Genomic DNA, 23666 nt, shown 5'->3' on the forward strand with positions numbered 1-23666 from the left:
CTATGAAATTACCAGGACTTCACATGCTCAACAGTGAAACTTTATAATTATGAGACCGTTTAAATGGCAGTTTAAGTTATATGATTTGTATTGTATGACTTTGCATATACAATAAAATGCCTCTAAAATCCAGATGTATGAAAGAAGTGAACCTTTTTAAAAGAACACACATACACTGTACTTTCATTGTGTTTTACTAGTTGGAAATATGGATCTACTTACGCCAATGGAGATTCACTGTGAGTCATGTGGTCAAAACCCAACAAAAGGCATTGTGTGGGATCCATCATTATGGAGCATTGGGATGTGCACAACAGAGTAATGTTAGTATCAGAAATTAGTGAAGAAAAGAATTGAATAAAGAGAGAAGAAAAGAAATGATCAATAAAAGGGAGCACAAAGAGATACATAAAAATGTTAGCACTTTGAATAAGCTCACTGGTTGGAAACAGCAAACCATGGCCACTGGGAGCTGCGGGGCTCTGTGCCTACAGACGCCCCAAGTAAACAAAATGTTCCAACCCGCCAGCAGCTTACCCTGACTGAACAATAACTGAACAAATATGTATCCACTTTCAAATTACAATCACTTTCAAAATTACACTTTCAAAATTATAGTCACTGCGCGCCACTTCCCGCAGCTCCCATTGGCTGGGAACGGTGAACCGCAGCCACGGGGAACTGAGGGGCTCCATGCCCGCAGACGCTCCAGGTAAACAAAACGACAGTGTATTAGATATTCAATTAAATGATTTCATAGAGTTTAAAATCATCAAATTTTATGATTATAAGCCGACCCCTGCTCTTTGATGTGTCACTTTTTTACCAAAAAGATTCGGTTTATGAATGAGTATATACGGTAACTACAGCATATATTAGGCTGTACCTTGTAGTCCTTGCTGAGTCAAGACTCGAAACTGCATGAATGAGGACTGCAGGATCAGGCCCATGGAGAATATGTTTTAGGAGTTTTTTTCACAGTATCAGGGTGAACTACATGTACATTATATTAAGGACCAAGAGCTTGTCAACTGACTATTGGCAATTTACAGCTGGTTTTGAGTCATCGCTAGAAACAACATTTCTTAAACTAGAAAATGTTGTTATATTACATTTTCCCTAAAAATGGCAAAAGAGATTTATTAAAAAAATCTAGCTCAATCTGGAATTCAATTTTTTTACAGGACAAATCTAAGAAGCTATTTTCTTTTACATTATTTTGAGTTCAGTCTGAAATAAGAACAATTTTCAGGAAAAAAATGCATTTCCCTCGTAGGATAATTTAGAATTCTGAGGTTGATAGAAACATAAATTAGATGAAAACAGAATTATTAAGTGCTATTAACAGAGCTAAGGATTCTGAAACAGCACCCAGGGTCCTTGATTACACCATATTTAATCTAGTTGTATAACATTTTTGAATAACATACACGCATTTTAGACTCTTCATATTGGATTAAATTTCAGTGTTTTTAGAGAGACTGTTTATATATTTGCTTTACTGGTTGTCACACACCATCATGAACCTTCTCATTGCTGAAAAGCAGTTATACTCAGTGGTGAGCTGGAGCCGATTCGCATCGGTTTGCTAGAACTGGTTGTTAAATTTAGAAGCCCTTTTAGAACCAGTTGTTCTGCGAGGGACAACCGATTCTAAAAGGGCTTCTAAATTTAACAGGCCAAAAGTGGTGCCTTAGGCGCTGATTCCATGGGTGCTCCAGGGCTGGAGCACCGAAGGGGAAAATTTGGTGGGTGCAGAGCTCCCCGTCCCAGCCCCCCACCCCCTGTCCCACCCCCGGCCCCAGCTCACCTCCGCTCCGCCTCCCCTGAACGCATCGCCCTGCTCTGCTTCTCCGCCCCCCCAGGCTTCCTGAGAATCAGCTGTTCGTGCGGGAAGCTGGGGCAGGCTGAGAAGGAGGCCGCAGCTTCCCACTCAGGCCCAGGGAGGCGGAGGTGAGCTGGGAAGGGGGGGCCCAAAGAGGACCGCCCACGCTGCAGCAGGTAACCCAGGGAGGGCCCACAGGCTAACCGCTGTGCTCCCCAGCTCACTTCCATCACCCTCGGCCTGAGCAGGAAGCTGCTGCCTGCTTCTCAGCCCTCCCCGGCTTCCCGCTGAACAGTTGATTGGTGGGAAGCCGGGGGAAGGGGCGGAGAAGCAGAGTGGGGCGATGTATTCAGGGGTGGAGGCAAAGCCGAGGTGAGGTGAGCTGGGACCAGCCGCAGGGAGGGGAGCTGCCAGTGGGTGCTCTGCACCCAACAAATTTTCCCCTTGGGTACTCCAGCCCTGGAGCACCCAGGGAGTTGGTGCCTAAGGCACCACTTTTGATGTGATCAGTGGGGGAGCGGCCGCTCCCGCTGATCCCCCCCAGCTATGCTCCCCAACCCCTAGGAGCCAGAGGGACCTGCTGGATGCTTCCTGGGAGCTGCCCCAGGTAAGCACCTCTGGGACTCCCCACCTCACCCCACAGCAGGTGCCTCTGGCTCTTAGGGGTGGGGTGGGCACCCACTACGGTGGCCCACAAGACCCTCCTGCCCAGTTCTGGGGGCAGTCAGGGGACATGGGAGGGGGTAGATGGGGCAGGGGTCCTGGGGAGGGGGGGCATCAAGGAACGCGGGGGGGTTAGATGGGGCACGAGTCCCGGGGGGTGGGGGTGAGCAACAACCCCCTCATGGGGTGAGGAGGGAACCCATTGTTAAGATTTTGGCAGCTCATCACTGGTTATACTGTGCAGCACTGCAAAAGTGAAAAATGTGTATTTGGATCAACAGAGTATCTTGTCTGTCTTCCCGACTTTCTTTATACACAAACCGCTATCTGTCTGCTAAAGACAACAAAAGAGAGGAGTCATAATCACCCCACTCTGGTTTAAATCAGCAGTTGGGAGAAATTATTACTTTTTAGTGATGCATACAGTATTGCAGAAACATCATTTTTAGCTTAAATATCTTCTCATCTGTGAAATATACAAGCTCCTGTTTATCCTAAGTTAGAGGTTTCAGTTAAACAGCAGTTGTTAAATATAAATCCCCAAGAGGGATAACATAACCTAGGGCTTCATTCTGAAAAACATCAAACAATAACCAATAATAAATATGCATCTTACATTCTTTTTATACCAATGACAAATGCTCCTCCATTTTCCATGCCTGTTGTGCTATGTAATCAATGCAGTTATTAGACTGAAAGTATGGTTGTTATAATAGGCATAACTAAGACAATAACTATCCATATTTCCAATTCCACAAGCCTTTTCTCCAGGTGAAACGTACCAAGTTGCTCTTTATTAACATGCTGATAGCAATATTCTACTTGAGTAACCTCAGCCCTTATGTTTTAGCAGCAATCTGTTTCTCTGAGCTTGATGACGGATATAATAAAAAAATTAAACAAAACCCATGATCTGCTGTCACTTATACCAATGTAAAACCAGGAGAACTTTACTGAAGTCAGTGGAATTACTCTGGATTTACACCCAAGTAGCTGGGAGCAATATTCAAACCATGGAGATTAACTTAACAGTTTGCACATCACCTTTTAAAAAGTGCTACCAATTTTCTTACTAATAATATTTTTAGTCTCCATTTTTGTAATACCATTTTAGAAGCTTAAAAAATTTCTTTCCGTATCAAGTTTGCATACTTTCCAGTTTCTCAATACTGAAAAGTAAAGTATATTTAGTTTCCATTCCATGTGTGGAACCCACAACCATATCAGAGGGAAATGAATGGACAGGCTAAGGGCAAGATATGCCCCCAGTAATTTCTAACAATTTTTTCATAGGTCAAAACTGGGACTTAACTTACCTGACAAAGCATCTCTCACCAAGGGTAACCATGGAACAGATTGAGAGAGTCAAAATGCCTTTCCTTTTTTGCTTCAAGTACCATACATAAACTGGCCTGATTCCACCACCATTACTCTCAGTGAACAGTGCCTTAGTCTGTGAGTAGTCTCATTTACCTAGTGTGAGTAACAGTAGCATAATCTGGCCTGACGTGAAAAAGCCACCCAATTAATGGGGGTATTTGGAAATAGCTAGTGGCAGGATTTTTTGGGTTTGTTTTTTTATGACTACAGCTCATCCCTCACCTCAGAATGTCTTCTGCTACCAAGGAAGAATCATTTAGTTTTACAGACAGAAACCTCTCTATATAACCATGTTGTATTTCTCCAAGTCATTAGAGCTTCCAAATCTAGGAAGAATACTGAAAAAGGAATTTTTCTACTTTAAACACCCCTCCTCCTTTTATCTTTCAAAGGATGTTAATTCCACCTCATATATTTAAAGAAAACACCAATCTGTATTTTTCAGGGCAGTGCATAAAGCTACTTCCTCCTTCCCCCCCAAATCCAAACAAATAAGCAAGGGAGAAAAAAGGATGAGAGGAAGGATTCATCTATCATGCAGAAGGTGCCATTTTACACAAGAAAAAACCTTACCCAGCAAGTTCACCACCTTGGGCCTGTGCCTGGCCAGCGATGGCATCCATGATAGCATCCTGGGAATACATGCTGATCGGGGTGTTATACTGGGCATGAATTATAGTGGCCTTGCCACCTGGGCCTTTCACCTCAATGGGCTTGTGTGTAGACAGGGCAGAGTCCTTCAGGACATTAGGGTTGAAGCGTTCCACATACTCAGTGCTGGGGTTATGTGAGAGTGAGGTTTGGAGAAGAGACAAGGGGAGAAAGAAAAGATAATAAGGACAAACAGGTGATAATTATAAAAAGAAAAAAGCAGCAGAGGAATGCATGCAGGTGCCTAAAACATCTCACCACAAAAAGCATCTGTTCAGACTGCTGGAGAGAAAGAACACACAACGTAATGGATAACATAACAAGGAAAGTGGTCAGGGGCTAGACTATAGAATGAGGTATTTGTGTTGGCTGATCATTTTCTAAACTTGAGACAGTTGCAGCCACAAAATAAAAATTATGACAAATATAGCTGTTATATATACATATGTAGGTACATATATGTCTACACACCCAAAGAAGTCCCCATGTATTCCTTCAATTTTTTTAGAAAGATCTTCAAAAGGTACGAGAAAGTTTAATGAGTTGAAATAAACATCTGCTTCTCTCTTATGCAGAATTACATTTTTTTTCTGTATGGACAATTCATCTCGGTGATATTTAGTACTCACGCTTTTCATCTTCACAGCCCTTCGCAGATATTAATAATTTAATCCTTAGAGCACCTCTGTGAGGAAATGTGGAGGTTACCAAAATATGTAACCACTCCAGGATAAATTTCTTGCAAGGTCAGTCCTAAATCTGTCTACATCACAGACCATATGACAATTGGACTCATTATCCTGAGATAGTTGCCTATTGTAACCTCCATGTGGGTAAGGATTTTTATTAGGGAAAATGGGGCACAGGCAGTTTAAATGACACACCCAAAATCATGGAGGGAATCAGTGTCAGAGCTAGGATTTGAACGCCAGGGTTCCTCACTGTCAATCCTAAACTTAGATCATTAGGCCATGTCTCTCAGCATCTTGGTAGACAGTAATAACAAGGAGTCCAGTGGTACCTTAAAGACTAAAGGATTTATTTGGGCATAAGCTTTCATGGGTAAAAAAACACTTCTTCAGTTGCATCTGAAGAAGTGGTATTTTACCCACGAAAGCTTATGTTCAAATAAATCTGTTAGTCTTTAAGGTGCCACCAGACTCCTTGTTGTTTTTGTGGATACAGACTAACATGGCTACGCCCTGATACTTGGTAGACAGTGTTATACTCCTAGAGTTTAGCTTAAGTTTTTCCAAGTAACATTTTAAATCGGCTCTTCAGTCATTTAATTAACTGCTCTTGGCTACCATATGGGACACCAGTGTTATATTCTCATCTGTCACCGTCACCTCCTCCCTCAGCCCACCAAGAAAAGAAAGTGTTTTGGGTGCTTCAGACACTATATGCTCATCCCTGAATGGTAGGGATTGCTTCACAGTGCTCAGCAGTAACTCTTCCAGTTTACTGAGCAACAATGAAGAAAAGGAATCTCCAATTTTCATGGCAGGTCAGAAGGATGGGGCAACAGTATGGGGGCTTTTAGAGTGTTTGTTAATAGAAGATGCCCCTTAGTCATTAAAGGAGAGAGAAGAAAATCAAGGGGGTGAAAAACTCTTCCCACAAGTTGTGAAGACTCCCAGCAGACAACTGACTTGAGACTTGCACCGATTATCATAGGTGATCTGCTCTCCCAGGCAATGGATTCCAACTCCTGTAATAGCCTTTTGTTTGGTGAGATGCCTTTACTGAGGCCAACAGGAGAGATATAGTTGTGCATTGTTGCAGGAATATTTGAGAAGAGCACTGATAGTAACATGCAGCAGGGACAGGCACGTATAGATGCACACATACCTTATTGCAAACACAGTCCTGAAATACATGCATTGACATTTTGAAGGAATTAAGAAGCTTCATTATGCATTCGGTAAAAATAAAAAACATGCATTTATTTGAACATTTTCACCATTTAAAATGTCTCTTAATTAACAAGTTTAATAACCACGATAACATTATTCTATTGATAGTATCTTGTAGAGCAGAGGTGGGCAAACTACAGCCCATGGGACCCTCCTACCCGGCCCCTGAGCTCCTGGCCCAGGAGGCTAGCCCCCGGCCCCTCACCTGCGGTTCCTCCTTCCCTGCAGCCTCAGTTCACCACACCGTTGGCGCAATGCTCTGCTTGGCAGCGCAGCTGCAGAGCCGCGGCCTGACCCGGTGCTCTGTGCTGCGCGGTGGCGTGGCTGGCTCCAGCCGGGCGGTGCGGCTGCCTGGCCTGGTGCTCTGGGCAGCGCGGCTGCAGCACCGCCAGCCACTGGGGCTCCAGGCAGTGCGGTAAGCGGGCAGGGAGGGGTGGAGGTCAGAGGGTGGGGATATGGATAGGGGTCGGGGCAGTGAGAGGTCAGTGAACAGGGGGGTTGAATGGGGGCAGGGGTCCCAGGGGGGCAGTCAGGAAGGAGAGGAGGGGTTGGATGGGGTGGCAGGGGCAGTCAGGGGCAGTCAGGGGCAGGGGTTCTGGGTGCGGTCAGGGGACAGGGAGAAGGGGTGGTTGGATGAGGCAGGGGTTCCAGGGGGGCCGTCAGGAATGAGAGGAGGGGTCGGATGGGGCGGCGGGGAGCAGTCAGGGGTGGGTGGTCCAGGAGCGGTTGGAGGGAGTGGATGGGGCAGGAGTCCTGGAGGGGCCATCAGGGGGTGAGAAGCGGGGGGGTTGGATGGGGGCGGGGGCTGGGCCATGCCTGGCTGTTTGGGGAGGCACAGCCTCCCCTAACCAGCCCTCCATACAATTCTGGAAACCCAATGTGGCCCTCAGGCCAAAAAGTTTGCCCGCCCCTGTTGTAGAGTGACTCACCAAGAAAGAGAGACTGCACATTATGCCTACTATTGGCTCCTGAAAATCCCCATGCTTTGTTATAGAGGTGGCGTCTCTTATCCCCACAGCGTATCAAGTCACGGGGAGCAGTATGGAATTCATAGACCCTGGAGATCATTAATTCAGTGCTCTCCCTTTTTTCCATTAATAGGAGAAGGGAAGACTCAGTGAAGGCATCAGTTTACCTAAACTGAAGCTGCTATGTGTATGAAAATATAGTCCTAGGCAATTGGCTTCAACAAATCAATCCAAAAAAGAGCTAGAGGCTCAGGGATGCTTAGGCTTGCACAAAAATTACTGATTTCCATGTTGGAATGTGGAATTGAAGCAAGTTCACTGCTCTCTTAACAGGATGGGGTCAAAACTACAGTTCTTAGCAAGGCAAAACTTCAATTGAAATCAATAGGCATTTCCACAGAAAGAACCAGAAAAGGTCTCTTTCCACTGCAGAGTTTCTACTGCAGTGTCTTGTTGGGAGGGGAGGAAATGTTAATGTCAATACAGGATGCTCACTGCAGGACCCTTTGGCAGAGATGAGGAGCCAATTCTAGCAGGAGCAAGAGACTAAGAGCTACACATCTGGGGTCTCTGCAAAAGATAATACTGACAGGCATTCAGCAGGTGTGCAAAATTAATACAGCTTGGTAGCAGACCTCTGGAAGTATGCAGGAAATGTAACAGAAGAGTGTTAGATAAAATAGAGACCCATACTTTGATTTCTGATACATTGGCCCTACAACTCCAGGGAAATATTCAGTCCTAGTGTAAGCGGGCAAAGGCTCCTCTGACTTCAATGGAAGTTGTATCCATTTGTTTCAAGCTACATCAATGGCTTAACGTGGTCATCACACGCTGCCAAATCAGTGTAAATTACACTTATGTTGCTCATCCTCTAAACGCCAATTCAAGTTGAACTACTCTGTCATTTCCACCATCCTCTTATCAGTTAAACTTGACATTTAACTTTCTTTGTCATTTACTTCGCCGCTGAATTTAGCTCAATCTTGAGTTCCCATCAGTTTCTGGACTTCCAGAATGTTGCATGGGCAAGAGCAAGTTCCAATCCAGAGAGGTCAAGCAGGAATTCAGAAGGGATCTTTCTGCTCTCTCCTCAGAATTGAAGGTCAAAGTTGAAGGGGAGTTGGGGGAATTTCCCTGCCCAAAAACTGATGGGTGTGATCCTCAAGACCATACTAACTCCTTATTCAGACAGCATTCCCGCTGAAGAAAAGCACTTCTTAGATACTTAAAACCTAAGAGCTAAATGTTGAAGTCAATGGGAATTTGGCTGGAATTGGACTTCAAGATTTGGATCTACCTCCTGAAGCTAAAAACACATTGGTAATTATATAATAAAAAGCCTGTACCCAAAGCCCATAAAATCTCAGGGGCATGAAGACTATTGGAAGAATTAAGAAGAAATGCATGTATGACTCCAGGGAATTAAAAAGATCTGAAAAGCTCTTCAAGAGTTGAGCAAGTTCCAAGCCAAGTTATATTTGCAAAGTTAGGATATCAACATAAAAGTCTAAACAAGCAGGAGAGTTTCAGAAATATTGTTAGATTAGAACCACCTCTGGATATAGTAGCCATGTATGATGCCTGCCGCACCAGTCTGGTCTTTTTCAATGCTTTCACCTTGCAAATAGACACAGCAAGAACATATGGGCTCATGCGACCCCAGAAAACAAATCCCCAAACATACAGCATAACACATACACACTATTTGATACTAACTTGGCAGCAGTGTTGGCTATGACCTAGGGAAGAGAGAAAGAACAAATAAACAAAAGGAACAATAGTTTTAGAGTGTCAAGGGCAATATGTATTAACAAGGGTTTATAAAGCTTTATCAAACCATCTACAAATAGGAATAGAAAGAAACTGTATGCCTAAAAAACCACAATGGATTAAGAGAGAGGAAAAATGTAGGGATTACAGTTTATCCACAGATACTTACTAAGGTACCAAGGCGTTCTGGCTGATCCTTGACAACATTTTTATTACTATGCATCACTGGAAGTATTATTATTGAGGGTTACGGAAGCAAGGAAGCAAAACTTTTTGCAGGCTGTATACTCCTTTTGAAATAACATGAGTGGGAGAGATTACATCCTCCTCCCCAGACACCAAATATTCATGTATGTAATGCCAGTCCCTTCAGCCTGGCCCCATATAGCCAATCCAGTGAGCAGGATCTGCTGAAGAATATCCAAAGAAACTATCAACAGATATTTGAAGGGAAAAGCCCCTCTACTTAACACATTACTGACCTGAATCTGATCTCACTTATATTGGTTTTACAGTGGTGTCCCAAAATACAGTTCGTCATTTTTACCCTCTTGTCAGGTCACTCCCAGGCTTTTCCTACTTTAAGTAGTGAAACCCCACGTCCTAGGTCTTTTTGCTAGAGCAGGGGTGGGCAAACTTTTTGGACCGAGGGCCACATCTGGGATGGGAAAATTGCATCCAGGGTCATTAATGTAGGGCTGGGGCAGGGGGTTGCGATGTGGGAGGGAGTGTGGGATGTGGTGCTGGCCGCCTCCCGGAGCGGAGCCCCTGGCGCCACGGGGGTGGCAATCCTGTGGGCCGATCCAAAGCCCTGAGGGGTTGGATCTGGCCTGCGGGCTTTAGTTTGCCCACCACTGTGCTAGAGCCTGCTCAGTCCCTCACAGTCTCCAATTTACCAGACTCCCAGACCTTCTTGACTGAGGCCTTTCCTGTCCTTGCAAGCCACTCCCAGGCCCCGCTTAGCTGTAGCCTTGGGCTCAAGTCTAGAGCCAAAGATTTCTGCTTTGGCTCCAACCCCCCCGGCATCAGGGTCATCCTTGCAGAAGCCTTTTTTATTTCCTGAGCCTCGCACTTCCCTGCAGCCATCCGCTGCCCTTCATAAGAAATTACATGAACCAAACGAAGCGTGCCCTTTTGGTAATCACGGTTGGCTAGCCCAAAGCCCTCCAGTCCTTTAGGAGCAGCAAGCCACTCTGTTACAAGGCCTGAGCGCATTAACTTTGTAGCATTAACTTTTTGAGGTCAGTAGCAGGACATAATGCAGGAGAAAACAATATTCATGTAGCATCTTTCTCCACTGCATTAACAATAACTGGTTGTAGCCTGCCCATCAATTGAAAAGCAGCACAACCCAAGGGATCAGAATTCAGGTCTCAGGCAGGCAGAAGCTGGGAGCATGACAGAGGCAAGGAGCTCAGACCCCTGGTAAGGGGAAGCTCCTTATATCATTCCCCAATGACCTATGCTAACGGATGCAGAGAGTGGTACTGATGGGATTTGATGCTCATTTTCACATCGTCTTTCTCCAAGAGTTGAGAACACGCACCTTTGCCCTCCTTCTTGCCCCATCCCTCTGGATCATGAATAGGAGATCATGTCTGTGACTAAGGAAAAAGTGGACAAGATTCCATGCAGAGATAGTCAACAGCATTATTTTTTAATTGGCTATATAAGACACTTTTGATAGATCTGCGCATCACCATCTTCCCAGTTGCTTCTGCAACATTTCCAGCCTTGGGAGTGAATCTGCGTCTCCCACATAGCAGTGCTGAGCAGCATTACGACTAGACTGGCCCACAAGTTTGGTTTGGTTCCCCCTGCTGTCATCTCAGTGACTCTTTGGAGTAGCTGCTTCTTTACATAAGGCTTTTCTGCAGCTCTGTCACCCAAGTTTATTTTTAATTAACAAAAACCAGTGCAGCGAGCCAAAGCTGTGGCATGGGGCTCTGTGGTGTTGCATTTGTCTGGACATACAGTCACAAAATGCCTTTTTTTGTGTCTGCCCCTCAGATTCTCAGGTTCGAGAATATTCTGCCAGCTCTGTAAACCATGCAATGAGCCAAATATATCTAGCTTTTACAGGAATCAGTAGAGATATATTAGGAACAAGTCGTAGCCTGTAAGCAGATCAGGGATTCTATATCCATTTTAGGTATGTGCAAGACAGCTGAGCAACCGCTTACCGTGAAACATGGTGTAATAGTATCATTTTCTGAAGTGAACTCTGATGGCTATTCTAATCCTCTCAACCATGTTTGTGCACAGAAAACAATATTTTTAAGGTAGAACTGAAGTTTGTAAAATGCTTCTTAAAAGAGAGAGCAACCAATTCTTTGATGGTGGAGTATGAAGAACATGCACATGTCAATTATATGTTTCATAGACAGAAAAAATACTGTGCACACATGAGTCTTCTGAGAAGTGGTCAATAGCCTCAAATCTCCGCAAAGATTTTTCAGACCTAAACAGACTATCACAGCTCCCTCCAGCTACAGCAAAGCTTAGCCTCTCTTGATATGCTGGGTTGAGATGATACAATTTTTTCCAGCTCAGTCCCACACATCATTTTAATTTATTTCTAAATATGGGCAGGTACCAAAATATTCAACCTGCTCACTCAAAGATGCCACAGAGTAACCAACTGGTAATCCTACCCCCCGACACACAGAAACATGCGGGACCGGTATTTACTGCCCTAGCCAAAGACGTGCAGAATAACACAGGCTGGAATGAGTATCCATACATGAGAAACTATGACTCATTCTCCATCTGTGTTAATGTTCCCCATTGCAGAACCTTTACTCCATTAAGATCTGCTGCTGATAATGTAATACGCACTCCTGCAAAAAATGTTCACCCTTGCCCTGTGATAAGCCCTTAATTCCAGAAGTGCATAAGAGGAGTAAGGGACTGGGAACTCAGTAAGAGACACAGAAATCATTCCAATCTTCCTTTGCGCAGAATTTTAACAAGGGGCTCCCAAGAGTCCATTCTCATGTATGGATACTCATTCCAGCACATCACTGGATCTGTTTAGATGTTTCACAGGGTACAAGTTAAAAAAAATCCCAAACATTTAAATATAAAATACACCTGGGATCTACCTGCCTATGTAGGTTCTTATACAGTATCACTTATAGACTGGTACCAATCAGAGTCAGAGATGACCTTGCAAAGCCTGTTTTGCTTATGCACATGTACTGCTTTTTATGAATGTTCAAACCCAAAAAAGCAGAAAATCATGGACAACATAAGCACTAAACCTCTAGCACAGGGGCAGGCAAACTTTTTGGCCTAAGGGCCACATCAGGTTTCTGAAATTGTATGGAGGGCTGTTTAGGGGAGGCTGTGCCTCCCCAAACAGCCAGGTGTGGCCTGGCCCCTGCCCCCAATCCAATCCTTCCGCTTCTCATCCCCTGACGGCCCCCCCGGGACTCCTGCCCCATCTAACCCCGCTGTTCCCTGTCCCCTGATGGCCCCGCCAGCACTCCTGCCCCATCTACCCCTCTCTTTCCCCTGACCACCCCCAGGCTCCCCGACAACCCCTCCTCTCATTCCTGACTGCCCCCCCCGGGACCCCTGCCCCATCCAACCACCCCTTCTCCCTGAACGTCCCTGGAACCCCAGCCCCTGACTGCCCCCCGCTGCTCCATCCAATCCCCTGCCCTCCTTCCTGACTGCCCCCCAGATCCCCTGTTCCCCGCCCTCTGACCATCCCAACCCTTATCCACACCCCCGCCCCCTGACCACCACCCCAAACTCCCCTGCCCTCTATCCAACCCCCACACCGAGCTGCCTGGAGCCCCGGTGGCTGGCGGTGCTACAGCCGCACTGCCCAGAGCACCAGGCCAGGCAGCCGCGCCGCCCGGCTGGAGCCAGCCACGCTGTCGTGCAGCACAGAGCACCGGGTCAGGCCGCAGCTCTGCACCTGCGCTGCCACCCAGAGCATTGCACTGGCAGCGCAGTGAGCTGAGGCTGTGGGGGAGGGGGAACTGCAGGGGAGGGGCTGGGGACTAGCCTCCTGGGCCAGGAGCTCAGGGGCCAGGCAGGAGGGTCCCGCAGGCCAGATGTGGCCCACGGGCCGTAATTTGCCCACCTCTGCTCTAGCAGATCCCAAGAAAGCTAGTATTCCTTTTTAGATTGCAGTCCACAGGGCTTCTCACTTCATGGATAACATACAAGTGGGAATGGGGGCCCGGGAACACTGAATTTTCACAGCATGCTACCGTTACAAAGACACTTGAGCTGAGTAATTTCAGGCTGTTTGTACTTTGCTGAGTGCTTAACAGCTATCAAAACAGCTCTTTCTTTCCCAGGGCAGGGTCCACTAACTGTACATGATTTTTCATATTGCCTCATTTGTTTATATGTAAAACAAGGAGGCAGAATTGGCTATACTTTATGAATATGTTACAGCTACTCATACAAAAGCACCCCAAAACCATATTCAAATTCAGAATGAAATCTCAGGTGAGGGTACCATGATAAAAGCTTTAGCTTTGTTATTGGGAGTCTTACACTTAAACTTGGAAAGATTAAATTTTTATTAGTAAATGTCAGTAAATTTTGATGTACACACACACCCTGATGAAAAAAATATTTCCATTAGTAATAATCCAAGTTTACAGCTCGGCAATGTTAGAAAGAAAAGTGCTGCTTGAGAACTTATTAGAGTTTGATTTAAGGATATTTCCTTTGTATATCTTGACACGTGATGTTGACAATTTGTGTTTTAACGGTTATAAGGCTTTAAATTTTTGAATCTCAATGCCTACAGTCATTAAATAACTATTGTCTGACACCCCTGCCCCAATTTACTGCAATATAAAATTTAAAAAAAAAATTAAAATGCTTAAAAATATCAATATTATCCATCCAAATTATAAAAAAATAAAAATCAAATTCTGCCAAGCCTACTTATGGTATGTCTCAGTATATTACCAGCAGGCCACAGATGTGCACCAAGAGGAGCTTAAACTATTTTGTGACAGTGCTTGTGTATATACGTGGGAAGAAGTGGCACATATAGAAAGGCAGTGCTATGAGGTAGGGGGATTACTGTGGAGCTGGTTCAGTGTCCATATTTTGTTTGCCTCCTTAAGCACAAATGGTTCTATTATGTGGCCTGATCCAACGCCTATTGAAATCAATGGAAAGGCTCCTATGTCTTGAGGAGGCAAGAAGGGCTGCATCTGCCACAAATGTCAATGAGTGGCAGATGCAGCCCTATAGTGTGTACTTTTTTGTAATAGAACATAGTAGGAATACTTAGGCAGTTCATCTGTCCAAAATTTACCTAAAGGAAAATACAAGAAGAAAGCAGGAGGTCAGACTAGATGATCATGAGGTCCCTTCTGACCTTAAAGTCTATGAATTGGAGGTTACCAAGGGATGTGAGGAGGCCAAGACAGGGGAGGTAAGATGTGCTACTGAGGAGCTGTAAGTGCTAAAGCAGGTAGAGAAATGACATTTTTCCTCATGAAAAATATAAATGAAAACAAAAGCTTTTTTTGGTCTGTTTCTGTTGAAAAATGTCTTTGAATTTAAGTCTCTTATAACCAAATGTAGATAGCACTTCCGAGTTTACAGCGCTAGGGCTTGATTGTGCTAGTGAGCGCTAGGCTCACTGTCTTGCATCTTGTGTAGTCATTTACACTAATGGAAACTTAGTCAAACTGGTGTAAAACAATATCAACTCAGAATAATAGCATTTTACATCCACTTTGCTCTCATGTAAGTGACTATGCAAGGTACTGGGCAAAGGAGAATCAAGCCCCTATTGTATTTTTCTCCTCTTGCTCTCAGCCCCTCATTTTGTATATTATATTGAGCTAAAGGAAAGCTTTGGTGACTAAATTGTGCCTCAGGGAAGTTTTCCCTTTACCTACCTGTTACTATACTTCTGCATTGTTATTTGAAATATTCTTTTCCTTAATCAGACCTTAATTATCCAAACAGAAAGGCAGACATGGGATTTATTCAGATAAGGGTGCTGAAAATTCCTTATTTTTCCTAAAATTGGGAAACGTGACTTCATTTCAGATAAAGACAGCTTTGGGGTAACTGACTTATAGAGGTTTATTTGTCAATTAGTAAATCATAAATAAAAGTAGAAAGGTTAGAAAGTAACTCTTTCCCATGGCCTTCATTTATTTCAATATTTCTGTAATGTAGTCCAAGCTTGTGGCAAAAATACCTGCCCTGCAAATACAGTACAGCATTGAACAACTTCATATTCTGAAGTCAAACTTGGTGGGATCATCTCTATATCTTACCAGGTAGATAATAACTATTGATTATTTATTTCCACACACAAGTGGAATAGTGCTTAGATTTGAGCTGGAAGACATTCAAACCAAGGGGTCGAACTAATAACAATTCAATTTCGACTTGCACTGGAAAGTGACTACATTGAGGAAGGAGTTATAGAAGTTCACTGCAATAGATTAAGACTGTTATCTTAGCTGCTCCAGGCAATTTCTTTTTAGGAAAGTGTAGTTTCAGATCCCTTTTACAGCAACTTCCATACAGGCCTGTAGCTGATATTCAGGTCAACCAGATTAAGTACAGCAAATTAAATTGGAGAATACCAACACGCTAGTTTAGTCATAGGTACTTTAACCACAGTGTTCCTCCTCATGCCAGGATACCCAGTAGCCAATCTGTAATACAATTCAGGATACCAAAGACCAAGAGTTGTTATGAAATAGTATTATGTGTCCTTTTTGAGGTGGGGAAAGGTTTAATAACTATTTTTCAGGACATCATTAATCATAATTACAAGACAAATTCACAATATAGTAACTGGTTTTATACTTCATTCTTCAGCTAATTACTTACTTACTGAAACACTGAATTAATCACCATGTTACCTACCCTCTAGGAAGTCCACCTTCTGAAGCCCTTCGTTTGAGACTTAATTTATGCATCTCAACCATTTCCTTTAGAGTCTCTGCTGAGTAAAGGCCAATGGGGTTGTTATACTGCCTTGCAGGGCTCAACTCGTGTTTAGGACTACTGCCATCAGTGAACACAGGGCTTAGTTTTGAACCTAGGTCACTCTTTGCAGGTGAAATGTCAGGTGTCACAGACAGAGAGGCCATGGAAGTTCTAACTGCAGTAGTCTTTAAGAAGGAAGAGCTATTTGAACAGCTGATCTCCTGCTTGCTGAGGTAGCCTGAAAATGTTCCATTGGTGGCTAATATACTACCCAAAGGCCCAGTCGCTGTGCTAGTTAGAGGACTGAAGATTGTTCTGTTGCCACTGACTTCCAAAGCAGGGTCCTGTAGTAGCAAACATGCAGGCCAAGAAAAGAAAAAAAGAGCAATCATAGAACACATGCAAAAAGAATATGTCTATATCTATCGCTTTCTGCATATATTCATACACTTGAGACAAATAGATTAGTGGCCAAGGTAGCCAGCCTTTCGATAAAACAGAACATTCAGTTGATCTTCTTTCAATAGGGTGGGACAACACACTCAAGCATTTTTTTTTTAGTTGAAACATACAAGTTAAAATTTAATGTTATTAGCTGAAGATATAATTAGTTCTCATTTGATAGACTATATCTTCCATTCATTCCTATGATAATTAAGGAAATCTGAACGGTTTGAGGTCAGCCCCATTTGAGGCAATAATATATAAGTACAAAAATCTATGCTATTAGCTAGAAATGTAAGACCTAATGTTTCTGAAATCACAGCATTCAATTTCTCACAAACAGTCCTAAAATTAATGAAGTTCGTATACTGCATTGTTCTCATAGGCTCCAGGTCATGCTAATAAGGCCATGCAACATGGTTAGCAAGTAGGCTGAAAGAACTCAAGAAGGTATATTAACCAACAGGTATACTTTCTCTTTTATGCGTGTGCATAATTTCCATTTAAATGAATGGAAGTTAAACAGGCATAGAGCATGAAATTGCACCCTAGGAGTATAATTCCACATCTGTGATTTGGATGTTTTTTTCTAGCTAGGACACTATGGAATATTGTCTTTGTGAGGGTCTCAAGATGCCCTCCCAATATCAGACATATGCAAGAACTCCTGCTGGTGCCTCACATTAGAAGCACATCTTAACTTTCTAAAACCCACTCTAGAAAATAATAGGAAATTATGCGTTTTGTTAAATATAATGTCAATAAATGGTTTCCTACTAATGCTGCAAAGTACAGATTAAATAAGGTTAATACTGAAAACAGGAAATAATGACATTTTCAGTAACACATTCCACACAAAAAATAATCAGCAGATCATAAGAGAATTAGAACATAAACTATGAAAAGGACAATCTACCTCCTCTCCCTATTCCCTCCCACTCAAAAGTTTTAAGCTGGTGCTTGCTATGACCTAGATCAGCAGTTCTCAAACTGTGGGTCAGGACCACAAAGTGGGTCATGACCCTGGGGTTGCCAGGGCTGGCTTAGATGTGCTGGGGTTTGGGGCCAGAGCCAAAGCCCAAGATCCACCACCTGGGCCCGAAGCTAAAGCCTGAGCTCCACCACCTGGGGCTGAAGCTCAGGTTACAGGCTCCCTGAAGTCTGAGCCCCGCCACCTGGGTGGCAGGGCTCAGGTTACAGGCTCCCCGCTGGGGCTGAAGCCCTTGGGCTTTGGCTTTGGCCTCCCCACCCAGGGCGGTGGGACTTGGGCTTTGGCTTTGGCCACCCCACCCGGTGTGGCGAGGATTGGGCTTTGGCTCAGGCTTCGGTCCTCCCTCCTGGGGTCGTGCAGTAATTTTTGTTGTCAGAAGGGGATCGTGGTGCAATGAAGTTTGAGAACTCTAGATCACTGCCTTGTGCCCCTCAGTGCAAATTAACCCCAGGTGTAACTCCACATAAGTCAGTGGGAGTTGAGGGCAGCCAGCATTTCTCAGGACATACAGAGTACCTGGCAGGATGGAATCTTTAGATCCAACTAAATTGCCTATATTTCCATCAAAGTAAATCATTGGCTCACTGTGGTGCATCATAACTAGGATATTGATTTTTGTATTTTCTTTAAGAAGTCTTTCTTTCTGCTAGAGGGAATGGCTGCAAGAAGATTAAAGATGAAGGATCTTACAGAGCAAGAGAAAGATGCTCTGTTTTAACTCTCATGAGCATTTTAAATTTATGTAGTCTCTTCGTTTTCTCCTTAATTTGAAATAAAAGACCATCTAGACCTTAAGAACATGGTTTTCCAATTTGTGTTTGGGAAACCTAATTCGTAAATCCACCACACCAGTGTTCAGCATGTCTTTGTCTTCATAATGCCCAACTTTTTGTGACCCGGTTTTGCTAATAAACCAAAGCTAGTTCCAATAAATCCATTCCCTTTCATCTTTTAGCCTGGTCAATACCACAGCTCAATAGTTCAAACTCTCCTCTTGGAAGGTGTCTTTGTGAGACTTTTTTCTATGTTATGTTTTGGCAGCTCACTTGATAATGGAGTATCCAGGAGCAATCAGCATAATTATTATATATACTACCATAACACTTGGGAGCCCTAGGCATGGACCAGAACCCAACTGTGCTCGGCACACAGAACAAAAAGTGATTACAATCTTAAGTGCATGTACCTCTTGTAAAATGCTTCTACTATACTTAGATTGTAAGGAGAGTGGTCAGTTTGGATGAGCTATTGCCAGCAGGAGAGTGAGTTTGTGTGTGGGGGGGGTGAGAAGACCTGGATTTGTGTTGGAAATGGCCCACCTTGATTATCATGCACATTGTAGGGAGAGTGGTCACTTTGGATAAGCTATTACCAGCAGGAGAGTGAGTTTTTGTGTGTGGTTTTGGATGAATTGGGAATTTGTGGATTTCTTAGGGTATATGTGATATCAACTTGCAATTTATCCCAGAAGCTTAGAGTCCTGACTTACAGCTAGTTTATACTGACCCTGATTCAGTGCTGTAGAGGGGGCACATTTTCCCCACCCCTGTGCATGTGGACACATAGAAGCCATAATTAATAACCACATTCTTGGAAGCATAAGATTGGAATGCCTGTCTGTGTTCCTGTCAGGACTCACATCCCAGGGGAGCGTATCTAAAAAGGGATGTACCTCATGCAGCAGCAAAGGCAAGAACACTGCTCCAGACTGGAGTTCAAGGCTAAACTTTTCAAAGGTCTTGAAGGAGCTGCTACTCAGCGTAAGTCCCTCAGTGACCCCTGGGGGCACTGTGCCCCATACCTATAATGGCTTGCAGGATCATATTTAGACATCCCAAATGTGCAACCCCACTGACTTCTATGGGGTTGCGGAGGGTGTAAGCCTGAGCAGAGTTTGGCCTTCAAAGTGAAATTTATAGAGTGGGTAACAATGTCACTGTCAATGAATATTAGTTACTCGCATAGGGTCTAATTATCCACTGTTATGCTGGCTTTCTGGTGTGACGCCATTGAAGCTATGGAAAATTATTATCTTAATAGCATATTTCAAACTACTGCTTTTTACATATTTTGTCCATTTTTTCTGAATGTATTTGTAAATAATCACACACTTCGGTCATTATGTTCTGACCTCAAAAAAAGTCTGCAAATAACCATTGGTAATTGCCTTTTACAGGTTTCCAAGTATCATTAAACAAATAAAAAACAGGATTTTCACCTAATATATATATATTTTTAAAGAGGGACAAATGCACAATCCTTTCTCAAATAATGAGTTACCAATTACATAGATGCTCTCCTTCTGAAAGCTGTACATCCTGGCAGGATGGAAAAATCAAGGTAAAACAAGTACAACAACAATAACAACAGAAGGAACAGACAGCATCTGATGGAGCTAGATCTGTAGGCTAACTAGAAAAAAACATTTTAGAATCAATGAAAATTTAATGTAGGACTCCTTCCCCTCACCTCTGATATAGGGAAGGGTACTGTGGGGGAAAAATATTAGGTGCTGGTAGCATGAGCTCTAGAAGAAAGCAACATTTTTAATCAATAAAAAGTAACCTAATAATATTTGGCAAAACTGTAGATTAAATAAAGGGAAGGTTATCGGAAAGGAAATATTTGTGGGTAAGGGGACAGAAAATGAAGGCTGGTGGGGTTGCCATCCTTTAGCTTTGGGGGGAATTTTGGTTACATTCCTCAAATATTTTCTAGCTAGGTTTCTTAACTGCATATTGGTATTGATTTATTGTAATAGCTCATTTTTGGCATAGGAAAACAGAACTATGTCTTACAATTTACACTGGAAATCTGGGGGCCATGTTAGCATTTGATGTTTTTAAGTTAAGACTGTGGGAATTTTTGGAGACAAGGGGCAATTCGTGGGATAAAGCGGAGAGATGGGGATATGGACTTTCAGCATCAGTATAAATTTCCTAAAAGAACCATTTTCCACTGATCAGCTTATTTGGCTGTTTCCTCTCATGATTGATAAAGTACCTGTTACTTGGTTCATTCATAAGAGTATATTTTAGATTAAATTATTGTTCTGTTTGTTTCAATCTCGTGGCAAGAACATACCAGTGAAGGAAAAATGTATTGCATTTCTGAAATCTGAATGTCAGACTTTTAATAATGAACATCTTTTAGCATTATATCTAATGAAATTATAAGTAGTCAGCAGTGACTAACATTTCCTTGTTCCCTATCTTCCCCCCATTCCACCTCATCAAATTATCCCTCTGGCTGGAAAAATGAACTAACATTTTCATCTATAAAAGTCTGATGCTACCTTTCTGTTGACCAGAAGAGGAGGCTCTAACACTGGGCATTGGCTTCCTCTCTAGAGAAAGATCCTGTCACCTTGCTGAGATCCCTTGCTACGTGGAGAAGTCAGGCAGCTGGATTCTAATTTCCCAGTGTAATGGTGAGATACCACATCAGTGGATGAGCTTAAAAATGATTATGTAGAGGAGAACACGGAACATTTGGGGGTAAAAGGAGTTTATTATGAAGCATTAGCTGAGCCCATTCTTTGTTCTTAGTAAAACATTTTTTTTTTTACTTTCTAATATTCGTCTAACTTCTCTAAGGACAGAACACTTCCCTTCACCTATGGGACAGGAAGGGAACCTCAACATGGGCACTGCTGGCTTCTAGAGTGGGAGATACCAAAACAGTATGCCAATTTGTCAACTTGCTCCACCTTCATTCTCACCCCAAAGAAGTCTCTTTATGGGCACTGTGTGGGGTTAGGTATGTGGGAGTGGGGAGGGATGGGCCAGGATGAACAAGAGCTGACTGAATGAACATTAACTTGCATGGATTCATTCCATGGTGTGAACTTTGCTCTAGTACAAAGGTGGGACTCAAGGGGCATCTGGGTAGGGTGACCCACAACAGGGCACTGTGTTAATGCACTATTGAGACTGCACTGTTAAGCACTCAAGTTAGGAAGTATGATAGGTAATGTCAACTCTGACCTTACTATGCTCTGGGATACAGTCTTTAATTAGAATATTATACCAATTCTTTGCACGTCTACAGGAATGATTTCAGTTTTTAGAAACATGAATTAATTAATTTAGCCTTACAACACCCATATTAAGAAACTAGTTGTTACTATCACCACTTCACAGACAGGTGAACTGAGGCACAGAGAAATTAAGTGACTTGTCCAAAGTCACACAAGCAGTCTGTGGCACAGTCAAGAATAGAAGACAGATCTCCTGTTCTGTGCCTTATTCAACAAGACCATCATTCCTCCAACTATGATTGCTGGTTATTTTAGATACATGTTTATAGTGTTGTAGAATACACTATTCATAAACACAAGGAGGCTCAGATTCTGACTGGGACTCTTTGAGAGCTACAGTAATAGACATATTAATTAATAATTTTATAGTGTCTTATTTCATAAATAGTACAGAATGTGATCATATAGATAAACACTATATCATAATGCCTATATGCAAAAGGACAGAGTTAAGGCTATGTGTTGACCCTTACATTTCATATTTCTTTACTTGTAGATGCTTAACTATGAACCCTAATGTTGCATGAACAAAGAGCATTTATGAACCTTTAGTTCAATTCTCTGGAAGACTCCCCATCTCTCTTTCCTCCATTTTGAATGACTTCTAATCACAGATGTTCTCAGTCTTGGATATATCATTCTATTCTTTCAATATTTCATGCCTAGAGCTGCGCAAACAGCTTCATTGAACTCTCAAATGATTAATCTTGTTTTGAATTGTTTGGTAAGCAAAAAGTGTAAACTGTGATCCAATCAAACCTTTGTTCCCTTCAGCAGCCACGGAGCCCAGTTGATCTCACGTATCACACAACATTCACACAAAAAGCATCAGCTCAAAACACAGATTAGCTGAAGAAAATGAGGAGACAGTGGGCTTCACTGGGGATGCGGGAGCATTCCTATCAAACTGAAAAAAAACATGTTGAGTGTGTCTTTCAATAGGCTGAAGTTGCACCTAATATGAGTTCTTATACTAAAATATAATCAGCTGCTGACAGAAGTTGAAAAGAAATACATGCTTGCAAATGAGCAGAATTTACAACTGGGTCAGCAGAAATAACATGTATGGTTTATATCAGCCACTGAACTTGTCTGCGCATGCAAGAGTTCTTAGCTGCATGCATTATCCCTGACCCAGAAAGACTACCCTTACAGATGAGAGAACAGCTTGGCAATGACGGTTTTATAATGTAGCCACTTGCTCTCTGGGAGCTGAAATGAAATCAAACTAATTTCACATGGGCCACTGCAGTAGCCATCAGATTCTAACACTACCCACCTTAACTGGAGCTAGAGACCTAGCTCTGTGTCCCATTGACAGTCTCCCAAACCAGCCAGTCCCCCAGTGCTAAGGCTATTCTAAGATGGTTTTTAAAAAGTAACAAACTAACTTTATTTTAACAATATATTTACTGTAACATACCTGACCTCAACATACATGGAATCCTAGTTTACATCAGTAAGATTTTTTATACCATATTTGAGATCTCTGCTTTAATGATTCAAGACATTCATGCTCCCACCGTAATTCCCTCCCAATACATGCTTAAAGAGGACTCATTTCAGCTACTGAACTCATTGACAATTTCCCTCTGCATGAACCACACGTGATCTGGCATGCATCTACTGCAGTCCTCCTAGCCCAACATGAGAGAGACTGAACTCCCTCACAACCTCTGGATATACATCTGACCCCCAGTCACCTTGCTCTAAGACATGCATCATCATTCCCATCCCAACTGTCCAAGTCTCCCAGAATCCCTGAACAAGCACCCTAAGCTGACCTCCAACTGTCACTTTCTTTCCAGTATCACCTTGGACAAATACCATGACCACCTCTGAGGTGTAAAACTCTCTCAGTCCTGCCAGAAATACTACCCCAACAACATTTCCATTCCTAGCTGCCACTAACCATACACCATACTCCCAGACAAGAGATCTAGCCAACTTGACCCACAGCTCTGAGAAATCTCCAGCACACTTGGAAATGGGATAGGACCCACATCCCAGCTCTTTGAAAAACCCCTAGCAAACACCAGAAATAATTCTACATCCAACCTACTCCCTTACCTATAGA

General features: G+C 43.1%; 1 protein-coding gene across 1 annotated transcript in view; it reads right to left on the reverse strand.

Moving 5' to 3' along the window:
• Positions 1–23666, reverse strand: part of LOC140914757 (LIM domain-binding protein 3) — a 123332-nt gene that overhangs the window by 13770 nt on the left and 85896 nt on the right. The window contains exons 5-7 of the mRNA XM_073353349.2: positions 9123–9145; positions 4442–4645; positions 223–237 (exon numbers count right to left, since the gene is read on the reverse strand). Of these exons, the coding sequence (XP_073209450.1) occupies positions 223–237; positions 4442–4645; positions 9123–9145 (242 nt within the window). The remainder of the gene's footprint in view (positions 1–222; positions 238–4441; positions 4646–9122; positions 9146–23666) is intronic.

The sequence above is a fragment of the Lepidochelys kempii genome, chromosome 7, assembly GCF_965140285.1.
Source record: "Lepidochelys kempii isolate rLepKem1 chromosome 7, rLepKem1.hap1, whole genome shotgun sequence".
In the NCBI taxonomy this organism is placed as follows: domain Eukaryota; kingdom Metazoa; phylum Chordata; order Testudines; family Cheloniidae; genus Lepidochelys; species Lepidochelys kempii.